General features: G+C 36.1%; 1 protein-coding gene across 2 annotated transcripts in view; it reads left to right on the forward strand.

Annotated features, from left to right (window-relative positions):
- LOC105252833 (probable G-protein coupled receptor 158) overlaps positions 1-16,166 on the forward strand; it is a 95,492-nt gene that overhangs the window by 73,734 nt on the left and 5,592 nt on the right. For both annotated transcript variants that reach the window (XM_025407766.1, XM_020028015.2), the window contains 4 exons: positions 1,147-1,347; positions 9,427-9,495; positions 13,604-13,713; positions 14,933-15,147. In XM_025407766.1, the coding sequence (XP_025263551.1) occupies positions 1,147-1,347; positions 9,427-9,495; positions 13,604-13,713; positions 14,933-15,147 (595 nt within the window). The remainder of the gene's footprint in view (positions 1-1,146; positions 1,348-9,426; positions 9,496-13,603; positions 13,714-14,932; positions 15,148-16,166) is intronic.

Raw genomic sequence — 16,166 nt, forward strand, 5'->3', positions numbered from 1 at the left:
GTCGCGAAGGCGCAATTAAATCTGGTTCCAGCAGCAATGTTACAGCGCGTTACGACGAACGGTAAAACGCGCATTCTATTTACGACGACGGAGAAACAGCGTCGTCTTTTTTTTTTACTCCAGCACACATGGTTTTCCGTCCAGCCTTCGGGCCAGCCGTCACTTTCGTGCCCGTAGAAGCAAAATGGATATCGACAGCGAGGCGCGATGGAATCGTCTATTGTCACCGTGTGTTACGTATCTTTTGTGATTTGACGGGCATTTCTATCGCGCTCGGCGACAAAACCATTTTGCAGTCGCCCTCCCCCATCAGTAGTTGGCGCGACCGTTTGTAACCGCGACGGTTACAATGGGTGACATCTCCATCGCCGAATATATATCCTTAATAACCGGGAGCTTGGATATTAACGACGTGTCACCATTTTTTTGGATGGACACCGTGGCTGACGCGCGCATTGTCGGTTTGCAAGAACGCCGGGGGAGGAAGAAGCTCAGAAAAATTATCATCCCTTAGCTCTTCTCGCGCGAAACGCCCATTAAAAAGGAGAGAAATCGGAAATTACTATGTTTTTAATCGACGAAATGTGTGTATCTTGTATATTGAAAGACATTTCGAAAATTTTTAGCAATAATTTGAAAATGTTTTTCTTTTTTTTTTTTGTAAAAATCGATGATACAAATTTCCTTCATGTTATCCTTGTCGCAAAAAATACATATTTTATAGATAAATGTTTGCCATTTTATTTTCTAAATCACTTTTCGACATGCATCGATTCCAATTTATCTTCAGGCGTTTATCACGAATTTTGTCTGAAAATATATATAAAGAAAAAATTATATAGTCAAATGAGCAGAATTATTAATTATTATTAAAGCCGCAATTGCAATTCAAAATAAATTACAAAATTTATACATTTTAAAATTTAATTTATATAACATTTATATAACATTTATATAACATTTAGAAAATGTTTAGATTCGAAAAATCGATTGCGTTAAGCACGTTTTTTCTAGAGATAAGAGACATCTTCCCGTCTATTTAACCTCGATAACTAATTCTGAAGAATAATAGTTATCACGTATTGCATCCCTTCGCAAAGTACTATCATCTCATCGTAAGGAAAATAATTTCACGCTTTTCAACAGGGCGAAAAGAGCCAATATGCCGAGAGTGGAGTGTTCGAATGCTTGCCGTGCGCCGAAGGATGCGAGTCCTGCGAGGACGGCTCGCCTTGCGTCGTATCCCTCAACTGGCTGATGCGAACGGCGATACTTATCCTGGAGTGCTGCATCATCGCTTGCCTGCCAGTCGTCGTTCTTTTTACATGGAAATATGGGCACGTGAAGGTAAGAGCCGTAACTCTCTATAATGGAGTTTACTTAACTACGGATGACATCGTGTCCGTTCTTGAAAAATAGCGCGGAGACGTTGCCTTTCAAGGATATAACGCCCTATATCCGCTCTTTTAATTATTAAAAGATAATATTACATGTATTTTATAATATATAATTACATAATAATTATTAATCTATATAATTATTATTTTTAAATATATGTATATATATATATATATATATATATATTTTTTTTTTTTTCGATAAATAATCGCGAGAACCCGGGAATCAATATTAAAGCGCTCTTTTAATCTTTCCCTCCAGAATATATATCTCTTTAATAGTTTAAAGCAAATACTGCTTTTTAATTAATAGCCATGTTAATTAAAAGGCAGTATTTATTCAAAAGAAGCAAGAGTAATGATAAAAAATTTCAACTTGTATGTCTTTAAAGATCCTATCATTACGCGAGAGAAAAACGTTGCTCCCTGCTCGCGCAAACATGTCGAAATCTAATTTCTGTATTTTGAAAGTTTACACGAAGTCCCTAAGTATATAAATCACGGTTAGAACAAAAGCATCGAGAGGACAAATATGAAATGTACTTTGGAAATATATCCCGCGTTTGAATCGATTCGCACGAAAACACGAGTCCATAAATTCTCAAACTACTAATAGAATCTATTCTAGAGGAGCGTATAAGTTTCTAGTCCACAGGCTAACGGCAAAAGCCCATGATATCCATAATGAAATATCTGCGTGGATGTCATTTCGTTCAAAACCTATAATTTAGTGAGAGCCACGTAAGACCACATAATTGGATACCCGATATCGTTCTACTTAAATTGACATTTTGAGGATATCATGCAGAAACGAGATAATCTTGCGAAAATTCGAAAAAAAAATACGTTCTAAATCTCGTTCAAATTTTGCTTAAAAATATGTATCCGATGAATTATCTCACATTTGCATATCGCTGTCGAGAAGTAATTTCTCTGTATAATTTCTATTCTTGGATTTCCAACATGTCCCGACCCGACCGACCGCTTCATTTGCATGAAACGTTTGAAACGTCGCGACAAAAGCACGGAAGTAGCGTCACGTTACGGATAATCTTAATAGCCGATCGAATAAATCGGGGTTAACACGTTAATCTGGTTCAGCTTAGATCAGCCTCCGATATCTCTCGTGATCGTTCGAAAAGCACTTATCCCAGGTGTAAAGCCACCGGAAATTGTGTACGAGGGTCCCTTTAAACGATATCTGATGAATGAGTGTGTCTCCCGACTCCAATAATTATGTACGACGCTTGTATATTTTGTGGTTGTAGATATGCGAGAGATTGGAATTTATTCGAATACATCAATCTCCACGATATACATTATTTATTTTAAATAATTATTCAAGCATTCAAATGATTCCATTTTTTATTCAATTAAATTAAATTATTTTAAATTATTTAAATTAAATTATTTTAATACATATTTAATATATATTTTAATATATTTTTAATATATATTTTAATACATATTTTAATTTTAATATATATTTAATATATATTTTAATATTAGATATTAATAATTTAGTATTAAATATTATAAATATAATATTAATTTAGTAAATATAATATTAATTTAGTACTAAATATAAATATAATAATGAAAATTATTTAGTAAAAAATTTAAAATATTTATTTTTATATTAATAATTTAGTACTAAATATTATAAATATAATATTTAGTACTAAATTATTTAGTACTAAATTATTAATATGAAAATAAATATTTTAAATTTTTTACTAAATAATTTTCATTATTATTCGTTATTTATGATAATTTATTCGAAATACTAAATTATATATGCGAATAATTCGATATTTATTTTCAAATAATTACCTATTTACTCTCAAGTTTTGCGAAACAGGCGGATACGAATATGAAATTCAACACGAATAGATCGAATGGGTAAATAAATACGCGGGGTATAGAGCTTTGGTTGTGAACGCCCTTGCATTCAGGCAAATCCGTTTTTCGATTAAGCGTTTACTTTGAATCCGGCTATTGGACTTCCTTTTTCGTTATCAACTCCTTGAATAAAATTGCATCGGCTTTTCGTATTAAAAGCACGGTTACGAGGAATTCTTTCAACCGCGAGGTGTTAATTACCTCTTCTGACAGGCCCCTCCATCCTCCAGCTTCGAGCCCAGCCCTTCGGTTCGCGTGAAATAGCACCTCAGTTCCTGCCTTTGCGAGGACGAAGCGCAGCGCTGTCGTTTGGCTCGTCCAGTTATCAAAGAGGCACCAAGGGGGACCCGACACTAATTAACGCAATAACGACACGCAGGGGCAAGCTTCCTGGAGTTTTCACGACGGTAATAGCTCCCGGAATATCGCCATTTAGCGAAGAGGGGAGAAAGGGAGGGAAAAAAATGAAGCTTATAAATTCAACTTCGCGGAAAGTTTAATCGACGAATATTCGTAAAATGATTTGTATCGTGAACTTTCTTTCTTTCGTCTTCGAATTAATTTTCCTTCAATCAATTATACAGTTTTGCGCCCGCAAGAGTCGTATAATTTCGAGTTCCTTCATTAAGATGTGTACTTTAAGTTCGAAAAATTACCCAACATCCTCTCTTCCTTTCTCTCTTTCTTGGAAAGGAAATTTTGATGAATAATTGAACCTTTGCCGCGGTCTTTATACATCGCGCAGCGTCTGATTACGAGGGAGGCTTCGTCAATTAGCCCGCGAAAATCCACCCTCTTTCAGGAGGTCCTCGCGACACCGTGAATACGAGAAAGCTGAAAACATGAATGACTCCCGCGAGAATTCGTTTTAATTGAAAGCGTCAGGCGCAAAAGTAGCCGGAGAACGGACGGGAGAGGGGGGAGGGGAAGAGGGGGTGACTAGTTTTCGTCGTGCGCGCTTTCGACGATAATTTTGCGAGAGATGCGACGTGGTTTCCTCGGTTGAGAATCCAACGGCAGAGAAACGGCCGGCTTTTCCCGCGATGCCGCTGTCACCGTAATCCCGAAATTGGTGGCGGCGAACCATCGGAGAGGATGGGGGGAGGCTCTCTCGCTATCCCCCAGTCTCTCTTTCTGCCTCTTAATTCTCGACAGATAGGATCCAGGGCTGTAAAACACGCGACGTGTCCGTGTCCGAGAATCCCGCGCATTAAAATCGCACGGCGTTCTGTAAAGCTACCGTGAAAAACGATCCGATGCAAAGCGGAAAGAGGTATTAGGTTGATCAAAGATTTCCCTTACATAGGGTTCTTGTTCTACAACAAAGCGATTCTCTTTAATTGAAAATTAATTTTAATAAAGAATTAAGTGAATCTGGAAAATATGAGGGATTAAAATAATTCTTGAGAGAATTTGCGTAATGATTGTTATAATTTTACTGAAATTAATTGCAAGATTGTATTGTTTCTCTCTCTCTCCCCCTTCTCGTTGAATTATCATTATTTAGTTCATTAGGTTGTCGCGTGTTAATTGAAGAGACCAAGATTAATGATTTAATTACGCATGGCGCGATTAGAGCAAAGTATGTTTTAATTTGATTTAAATGACGAGGCAAAGAGGAGAATGAAGGATAATCGCTTTCTTCTTTCCCTTAATGGCTCCATTAATAAATCTGAGCTGGAAGATAAACGAGCCGAAAAGCGGCTTAGCACAAGCAAATTTGGTCATTCGATGTCGTTCTGCGAGCATATCCGTATTCGAGTCACGATTTACAAGCTTAATATCGTGGCGTAATCTATCTTATCAAGCGGCAGAGGTATGTGTATATGTATATTCACACTGCAGTCCCAACAGAGAGTCGTAATAATCGTCCGCATCTGTGGACGCAGTATGGATTATCTCGAAATCAGATTAATGGAACTCGCGCCTATTATCAAAGTGAAATTCACGTAGAAATTCACGGAAATTCCATTTCTAACTCGCGGCTTTTTTCCCAGTGAGACGAACTCGTGTTTCCACTTCAAACATCGAGAAGAGAGGAAAGATTTTTTAATGATAGAATTAAAATAATGTGTGCCAATTATAACATATGTGTACTTTGAGAAACTTTAGTACCTAAGGGATTCCGGATTTCAAGTGTCATCTCTTAAAATCTCGTCCTAAATCGGTCTTTAACGGTATCCTCTCTAATCTCTAATTACTAGGTTACGTACAAATATTTTTTGGTTTCATTTGAAATATCAAAAAGAGAGGGATCAAAAGGAAAGCAGGATCTTTTAATGGTAGAATTAAAATAATGTATGTGCCAATTATAACATATGTATACTTCAAGAAACTTTAATATTCAAGGGACTCTGGATTTCGAGTGTCATCTCCCAAAATCTAGTCCTAAATCGGCCTTTAACGGTATCCTCTCTAATCTTTAGTTACTAGGTTACGTACAAATATTTTTTGGTTTCATTTGAAACACCGAGAAGAGAGGGATCGAAACGAAAGCAGGATCCTTTAATGGTAGAATTAAAATAATGTATGTGCCAATTATAACATATGTGTGCTTCAAGAAACTTTAGTATTCAAGGGACTCTGGATTTCGAGTGTCATCTCCCAAAATCTAATCCTAAATCAGCCTTTAACGGTATCCTCTTTAATCTCTAGTTACTAGGTTACGTACAAATATTTTTTGATTTCATTTGAAACACCGAGAAGAGAGGGATCGAAAGGAAAGCACGATCCTTTAGTGGTAGAATTAAAATAATGTATGTGCCAATTATAACATATATGTGCTTCAAGAAACTTTAGTATTCAAGGGACTCTGGATTTCGAGTGTCATCTCCCAAAATCTAGTCCTAAATCGACCTTTAACGGTATCCCTTCTAATCTCTAGTTACTAGTTTACGTACAAACATCACTTCCGTTATATTCTCGTTCAAGTTTCCGTTCGCAACTCTGATACAACAATAATACTCGAGGTAAATTGCGCGAGTTTCAATTATATTATTGTACTCATCTCGCTCGATCAACATTAGTCAGATTTTCCTGAGATTTAAGTGCTATTAAGTTTTGTAATTTAAGTTTTTAATTGCTCGCAACTCAAAGACTATCGATTTCATAGACAGGGGGAGAAAAGCTAAAAGGAAGAGGATCATTTATAATTTGCCTTTACGCGAGGCACTTGAGGGAGTAAATTTTGAAAAAGAAGGAAAGAAAGAAACAAATTTCGATGTTGTGCGACGTTTCTCGAGCGAGATGAAGCTTCAAAGTTGAGACGATCGTTTCTAGTTGGAGAGCTCGTTACGGTAGATCCGTCTCCCGGCCAAGTTGGCGAAACTGCGGATATATCCTTCCTGAACTTACCGCTTCGGTAATTCGTGTAAATCGCCTCTTCCAAGAAGGGAAGCTGCACTTTTATCTCCGGTAGCGCTAATAGCCTATGCAATTCCCGCAGAAAGTTAAAGAGAGAAAGAGAGACAGAGAGAGAGAGAGAGAGAGAAAGAGAGAACTCTTGTCTCTTTCCTCTTCTTTATTTTTGTCAGCGGTACGCAAGATGAAACACGCGGCAGCAGAAAACTGGGTGGAACGGAAGCAGCAAATAAGTCCGTCCTGCAAAGCGCGAATGAAACAGTCGGGACACGCGAACGGGAAATTAGCTTTGTTGTGGGGATGGGGAAGGGGAAGGAGGAAAAGGGAGAGAAAGATGAACTTTAACTTGCTTTATTCGCTATATTATTCTCTCTCCCCTCTCTCCCCCCTTCATGCCTCTGGTATATTCCGCGCTGCGGCGGATTTTGCGGCGTTTCCCATCGCGACCTTTCCTTTACCTCAACACGCTTCTTGCATATCGTATGAAAGCGCAAATGGATGAAACGTGTGGCGTGGTACGTGGCGTTTGTGCACCTCCGGCGTGTTATATATCGCGGGGGAGGGTTTCCGAAGAATTCGATTGGCGATTGTTGATGCGCTTTAATAAGAGGCATCCGTCATCCGTCACGTTAAACCTGTCAGATGTTATCTTGATGAGACTTACTTGCGTTATAATTGCAAGGGAAGTACAGTATTTTGTCTTCATTAGCATCGATTTTTCCCCTCGACGGAGCAAGTGCAATAATTCATGGGAAGTAGTGAGTGCAATTGAAGATACAAATTTCCCGGCCATTTTCGCGCACAGAGTACTTTTCACTTGAGAGTATTTTCTTTTCCATTTATACGAGCGTCGTTTTCACGAGATTTTTCTCGATTAACCGCGGGCGTGTGTTGATGGAAAAAGTTGTCACGTGTCCCGAGATGCCGGGTAAACTTAGCGTGCTTCATTTCGCATCGCGCATGTTAGAATATTCGAGTTAAAATATTCCAAGCTGGATGCGATATCGCTCAGTTTTTTGTTTCGCGAAAGAACGTGGTGTGTACTATATTTGCATGACTCTTTTTAAGCACACATACAAAATTCACGGGCGGGTTTCAGATAATCTCAAAGATCAAGGTTTGCCGAGCGATACTGTAATAACGTTTAGCATCTACAACGTCAGCGAAAAGTAGGACTCAAGCGATATTTACAGGCACTTTACAAACATGTAAGAAACATATCCGGCGTGTTATTACCAGATATTGAACCCAAAGAACAAAAAAATTGTTTCGTCCGCAAATTTGCTTTTCCTATAGTTTCCTTCCTTCAAAGATCTTTTTTTTTCGTCTTCTATGGCATCTCTTGCAGTAGCATATTAAAATCTTTTCAATGTTAAAAAATTTCTTCAAGTATTAACCAAAATATTTTATCGTATCTTCATTTATAAAAATATTTTCCACAGCATCTTTTGATTACTTCTTCTGCAGCTGCTTTTTTTCGATTTTTAAACAAAAGTTAGTTAACTAAATAGAAAAAGATCGTGAAAACCATGAGATATTTTCTTATAAATAAATAAATAAATATATATATATATATATAAATTATAAATATATATATAAATATATATATATATATATATATATAAAAATTTTGTATAAATTTTATATAATCAAAATCAGTTCATTGAAATACATGAATAGTGAGCATGCTTTTGTACACACATACAATTCTGAATATGAATATAACAAACATATATATTCTGAATATAAACTTTGGAGCGCACAATGTGTTGCGGAAACAGCTGGCAACACATAAATAAAGCACTCGAAATACTCTTAAATAACGGATAACGGAATTGAGAAATCCGAATGTTTTGGTTTATAGTTTGAATTATGTATTTGGTTACCTTGAAAAACAAATGTAATCGATTATACAGGCAGTTTCAATTCCTATAGGGATAATTGAAAGGGCGAAACCTATGATTTTTTAATCACATATTGATATTTTACACTTGTTAAATCTAGAATTTATGAATTCGAGACATAAGAATTTTAGGATTTTTGAAAATTCCCGTCAAAGAATCTAAATAATCGAAGATAATTCAGAATTTAAGAATTCGAAAAATAAGAATCTTAGGATTTTTGAATTCCCGAATTCTCAAATATACATGTATCGAGCAATTCTAAAATTAGAGTCTAAAATTACCATCCCAAGAGTCCACGTTTCCATTCAATGAGCAAAAGGCATAAAAAGTTCAATATTTTCAGAATTCAGAGAGCTTCGGTATAAAAAAGGGAAGATAATTGAAAGAGCGAAATTACATAAAGTTTTAATCACATATTATTGATATTTTACACTTGTTACATTTAGAATTTAAGAATTTAAGACATAAGAATTTTAGGATTTTTGAAAAATATTTTTCTCGAAAAATCTAAATAATCAAAGATAAATCCAGAATTTAAGAGTTAGAAAAATAAAAATTTTAGGATTTTTGAATTCCCGAATTCTCAAATGTGCACAGGTATATCGAGAAATTTTAAAATTAGAGTCTAAAATTAACACCCCAAGAGTTCACGTTTCCATTCAATGAGCGAGAGATGCATAAAAAGTCCAATATTTTCATCAGAGTTCAGGGAGCTTCGGGGTAAAAAAAGGAAGATTGCTCTCTTCCGGCGTTTCGCCGACTGATTTTATCGTTTCCGATCTATATGTCCGACTATATCGGCGCGAACAAAGCCGGCGGCGCGTGAGATCGCGTGATTTAATGAGCGAAATGATTTGTTGCAGGTGGTGCGGGCGGCCAGCCCGGTTTTGTTGCGCGTGATCGTCCTGGGCGCCTTCTTCATATACTGTACGGTGAGTATGAAGGTACGCGAAACCCACGTCTGCTCGTCGTCGTCGTCGTCGCCCTCTTCCCGGTCGCATTTCATATTCATGAGGGTCGACGGCGTCGCGTCGCACCCCATCCCACCCCACCCTGTCTCACCCCGCACCTCGCCCCGTCTCGCCGCACCTGAGAGAGAATCCGATAACAAAGCTTTCTCACGTGCGTGCGAGGAGATGCCCCGCCGCAGCATCCGACGACTCTCGCCGCTTGTAACCGCATCTGTTGCGACTACTACCCCTAATGTATGCGGGCGCGTCCCCCTGTGCGCCAATTACGATAACGCATGATTCCCCATATCGCGGCGCGACTACGTGTATACACCAATTATTGATGACCTCCATGCCTCACTAATTAAAGGGGATATGCCGGGAATTGATCTCCGGCGAATGCGGATTCCTGAAGCTCGTTTGCATCCCTCTCGACGATCTTCGCGTTATTTCTTTTTTTCTTGGATCGCCTTAAATCGAATTTTATCAAATCGTCAATTACTTAGCTTTAGGATCCGAACGCGACGTCTTGTATTTTCACGTGGGACGGGCTTATCTACCCGCCATTGTTACGCCGGATTATTATCAGACGAAACATGTTTCCGCAATTGTGGCGGAAGCTGTCTGTTGCATAAATCACACGTGGAACAAAATAATTCAAGATATCACGCTTGGGTTATTCCGGGTTTTGACTTGTAGTGACAGCTGCTGTAACACGTATTCCGTTCACGTTCTTACGTGATATATCGGCTTGATAGCGGAATTTCTATCACATTTCGCAAACCTGCTTTATCGAATTCGGGACGATTTCGTAGACGACAAGTCATTTGTATAAACGTAAATTCAAGGAATTTTCCTCACGTACGCGTATGTTCGTGTCCTCTTTGCTCCTAGATGACAGCCAGATCTATAGAAGATGTTTGTTTTAGACATCGAGAAGCCGCAAGAAATATATATTTACTTAATGGCTTTCAATTAAAGCGGAAATGTTTAAATTGCTTCCTAGTTTACTTTCAATTAAAGTAAAGATGTTTAATTTAACAATTCTCACTCATATTATATTTACATATAATGAACAAATATATCATTTTATATTATCACATATAATGAACAAATATATCATTATTTATATATCATTACTAGAGAAATATTTTAGATCCAAAAGTAAATTTTTTTTATTAAGTAGTCGTTGCAAATTGGAATAAAAGAAAATCACGTCTGAGAAAAGACAAGAATCCTTGCTATATAAATGAATAAGTTTTTTTACTTCCATTGTTATATTAAACATTTCAGTTATATAACTGTTATATATATTAAACATTTTAGTTATATAACTTTCTTATATATTCAATACTAGTTAAAAAATTTTCTTGAATATATTTATCAACTTAATATTCCTAGGAAAATTTTAGAACGAGAAATAATCAAAGTGTTTTTACGAAACTATTATTTTGTTATTAATTATGCGCTATATTAATCATATAAAATAACAACTTATCGATTATGTGCATTGAATTATACATCGTAGACCGTCTTAATGTACAGCTTATATTATCTTAATATATCATCGCTATATATTTGCTGAATAATAAATTGTATATAATTTAATAAGAGTTTTAACTGAGCGTTTACGAGAGATGCTTGTGCAGCAAAGTACTTGTATGACATCGCTACGGTAAAGTTTATCAGGCACATGTAAGACTGCACAATTTACTAAGAAAGTTTAACTTACAACAAGCATGTTTCCGGCAACTTTTGCAATTTTCCGTTTTAGATTTATTAAACTAACAGAAATTAAATTAGAAGTTATATTTAATTATAACGCATGAGAAGAAGGAAACAAATTTGTAAAATATTACCAGCTAACAGTTACATAATTGTTAGTTATAATTTCTAGTTTATAATTTCTTAGTTATAATATGTTTATATAACATGTAACACAACAGTTACATAATAATTATATTATTGAGTAGGAAATTACAACTAACAATTATATAAATGTTACTTGGCGTTTGTTGGATTATATTTTTGCAAAAGGTGTTCGTTTGGATTTTCTCAAACGTTTAATCTCTATTATTTTCGAGTTATCCTCGAGCCATGTTTAAGAATCATTCGTCATCATGCGACCTATTCCGTCAAAATGACAAGGTGATTTTTCTCGCTGAAGTAATAACTCGTTCGTGAGGCAAGGGTTAGTATCAATGTGCGGTTCCGACATTTCGACTGCTTTAACTTGGGAGCTCGTCCTTCGTAAGGAGGTAAACGTGCCTACGTAATGCTTGCTCTTACGAGGTACGAACTCCCAGATAGCTTCGCTTAAACTCGTAGTGCTATTCTTAATGGGACGTCATTTGCCTCGCTTATGAAGGTACGCTTTCTGTTTCTCGCTAAGCTTCAATATTATATCTTGCCATGCGAGAGCCGTCATGTAAATCGTATGATACAGCTTGGAAAATCCAGAGAGACCGCCGTCGAGTTTTGTGGTCCGAGTCGCTTATAATTTCTCTTTATACCCGTCGTTTCCTTTCTCGTCGGAGTACCTTATTAAGGGAATTGTTTCATAACTTTGTAATATTTCGCAAACTTGAGAGCGTCAGTTTTACTCTTGAGCGTAAAAGCAAGAATCGTCCAAACGATTATCTCACGGGTGAGAAAATAATCACATTCATATTTCAGAGAATAATTCGATATACTTAATAGAGATAGGATTCTTTATGTGACTCTTTCCTCTCTTAAAAAAAGGAAAAAAAATTTTTTAAATTCTCGTTATCGATATTCAAAATGATAAAAGTTATTACATGTTGTAAAATGAGAACGTAAAAATTAGCATTTCGTATCTTCAAATATTTATCTTTTACGCTTTATCGCATAGGTCTTTTTATACTATATCAGAAATCGATAATTTCCGTTACTCTATAAAAATATTAAAATTAAAAGTTTAGTGTCGAAAGATGAATATTTCATGATTCTTCATATTTTATACATCAGAATGCATCGGGATAAGATATAAAATACCTTATAAAGTTTTTTTAAGGCGATTTCTCATCTGAATATTTTTTGCGAAGAATAACAAGAAAGATTTCTTTCCCTTACATGAAATTATTAATCTCTGAGAATTATAATTTATGTAAGTCTAGATTTTATTTATGTAAGTTTGTTCTAAAATTTAAAATTTCTACTACGATGGCCTCACGACAAAGCCTCATGTTGCACAAGAGAAAAATCGCTGCAAAGTGCTCGTGCTGCGAAAATTCTTTTTTTTCAATTCCCAGTTTTTCATCGTATACTTCTCTTTTGATATTATTCACATTATTTTTGATGACAGTTTTCATAACAATGATAATAACGGTCTTCTCCGTAAGCATCTTAATACAGTTTTAGTTAAACAGCAGTATAACGAAAAGAAAGATAATAAGTGTGTTTTCTCATCTTTATTTTTCATGTTCTAGCTTGGATAGAGAACAGCTTGGCAAATAATAAATTAACATTTTTAAGCAAAAATTCAAGCACAAAATAAGCGCTTAAAAATTCATCGTATCAGAATATATGCGGTATATAAAGTTTTAAACATGTAAACATTTTTATCTTTATATTGTGCTACGCGTTTGTACACACGACCTTATCACGTAAACGCACAGAGAAAATTTATATTGAACATAATAAAAAATATATGCAAATATTTTTTTTATACATTAAATATAAATTAAATTTCAGACATTCGAGCATTCGTTAATGATAAATTTTGTCGTCATGAATATCCCTCTATTTGATGTGAATACCATAGGCAAGAACTCGATAGGAAATCAATGAGTGCTTTCGGCGCAATTTCAAAAGCGCGTATTTGAAAGCGCTCGAGGGGCTTTAAATATATCTAATTCTAATTAAATAATTATAATATCACATATAATATATATTGACGACGAATGAATTCATCAAATTGAGGCGAAATGACATTGTATTGAAATTTATACACTAATATGCGGAATGAAATTATGGATAAATAGACAAGCGGATGTGCGTAACGCATAGTCGGTAGTGCGTTTCGCACAACATCGCTCTGCAGGACACGCACTCTCTGCTTATGTTACAGACCATAGTAATGTACCCCAGGCCAAACATCATCACGTGCACCGTCCGCGTATGGTTGCGAGAAATTGGCTTTTCTCTCACATACGGAGCACTCATGCTCAAAACGTGGCGGTAAGTTTATTTTATCTCGAATATTACTCCGATGTGACTTTTTTCCATCATTACTATTTATCCCTCCGAGTAAATAAATGCTCGATCTTCCTTTTTCCGTTGATATCTCGTTGCTCATCAAATTCATATCGTATACATTTCTCTCTCGCATATTTATTTAGTTTGACGCGTTTTCTCTCTTGTTTTTTTTAATATCGTTTTTGACATTTTGAAAATTTTTCCCTCATTTACAGAGATATGGTAGTTTAAACATGCCAATAAAAGCGTGCTCTTTGTTTTATATTATTTTGATTGTATCTTTTTCAAAGCTTCTCTCTGGTCGAATTAATTTCGCAACTTTTTAACATTTTTTACTATCAATCAATTTTATTTGATTTGATTCTATATTTTTGATGTGTGTATATTTGGTCGTTTTTGTAATACATATAATTCTGTGCACGATAGGGTATTTCTTAATAAGTGCGAAAAATTTTAGGAGATGATTCTTTGTTGAAAATTAAGGGGGTTTTTATTTTTTTAAGTTTTTATTTTTAAAATTTTAAAGTTTTTATTATAATTTTGTTTTTGTTCCAATTTTCCCTATATTTATTCTAATTTTATTTTTATTTTAAAATTTAATACTTCTCGTCATTTGAAATCTATGCCTTTTAGCATCGTGCTGTGCACGATAACGTATTTTATTTTTTTTTCTTGAAAACTACAGATTTTATGAAAAAAATAAAAGAAATAAAAAAGTTTTTAAATCAATCAAACTTTTTAATGCATATTTTTAGATTATTATATTCCAGTCCATTAAAAAATTTTTAATAAAAAATTGAATAGGGGTTGTTAGTTTTATCCCCTTATAACAATACGGAAAGCTGAAAAAATATTAATAAATAACCTTTTTATTACTAAAAAATATCCACTTAATTTCATTTCTTTAATTTGTTCCAAATTTGAGAAAAAAATAAAAACCTAATTTTTACTTCCATTTTTGGAGGAATGCAACTCCACAGGAAAGGATGTAGGAGTATATGTTTATTTGAAAAATTAATTTTCGACAAAAAATCATCTAAAATTTTTCGCTCTTATTAAGAAACATCCTGTATATTTTAAGATGAACAGCATTTCGTGCACGATGATTTGAAACAGTTGATTAATCCTCGAGGAGATATATAAGAACGTTGTAAGAAAATTGAAAAAGATTGGCAACGGATTCGTGACATTTCGTTCGTAGGATATCCGTGATCTTCCGAGTGAAGTCGGCGAAGGCCGTAAAAATAACGGACGCGAGTCTGCTGAAGCGCCTCGGCATCATCGTCCTGACGTTCAGCGTGTTCCTGAGCATCAGGACCCTGGTCGCGCCGCCCGTCGTCATCGTCGCGCGAACCGCCGACGATCTCAAGGCGTATCTTTGTCGAACTGACTGGTGGGACCACAGTTTCACTACTCGTGAGTTTTTTTCCTCAATAATACGCGTTTCACAAAAAGAGACATTGACCAGCTTAAAATCCCCCTCCCCCTTTGTCTCCCGATTCCGCCGCGTTTCCGTAATCTGTACTTATCGTAAGCCATGTATCGCTCTAGTGATATACGAGCACAGTGGAGCCAGGATACGCGCATAATACAGGACGTATAGTAGGCGGTATGGATTAACTTTGACGGCTATGATCGATCCCGACGTGCGAGAGAGACCGAGAGCGCGATCGAAAGTTTGGTGGTAGCTTTGATGAATCGAGCCTCGGAGCTCGTGCATTTCCCACCTCGCAGGAATCAATGTTATTTTAACAGACGAGGGAGGGGGTGGCTTCTTATTTGCCGTAATGTTCAATGTGGAAAGTTAAGAGCCCGCGAAGATAGATGGGTTCGAAATAAATCGAGGAATTCACCCCGAATTTGCCTCGACGAGAATCTTATTTAGTCGGGAAAAGAGAGAGAGCGAGAGGAAAAAAAGGACGAACACAGATACCTCCGGGACACGCCGTAAATGAGGCGTGAAAGTGGACATTCATCTCGTGCTGTACCCTCGCCACTGTGTCCATAAGTTCCTGTATTATACGCGACAGGCAACCCTCCCGAATTAGTCCGCATTATCTCTCCCCTGCCATCGGTCTCGGTATCCGCATAGGTGAAATATTTACCGGATCCCTGTTATATGTAACGCCCATCTTTTGGCGGGAAATTGCTCGTGGCTGTGACAGATATATCGGATCCATTTATATTAAATTAGGGAGAGAGATCGTATCGCATTGTTATGTATACGTTTGCGGTTAATACGGCATTAAGTATCGTAGCGTATTAATGGTGGGAATGTGTACAATTTGTGGAAGGCCCATATAAGCCATATTGATTTAGTATAATGATACTGCAGACGGTCAAATGGTGATTTTAACTCGAAACAGCTAATTTACGTGGATAGCCTGAGGAGGGGAGGGAAACGTTTACAGTTAATTCATCTCGTGAGAGAGCAA

Source organism: Camponotus floridanus, unplaced genomic scaffold, assembly GCF_003227725.1.
Source record: "Camponotus floridanus strain SB8 unplaced genomic scaffold, Cflo_v7.5 scaffold188, whole genome shotgun sequence".
In the NCBI taxonomy this organism is placed as follows: Eukaryota; Metazoa; Arthropoda; class Insecta; order Hymenoptera; family Formicidae; genus Camponotus; species Camponotus floridanus.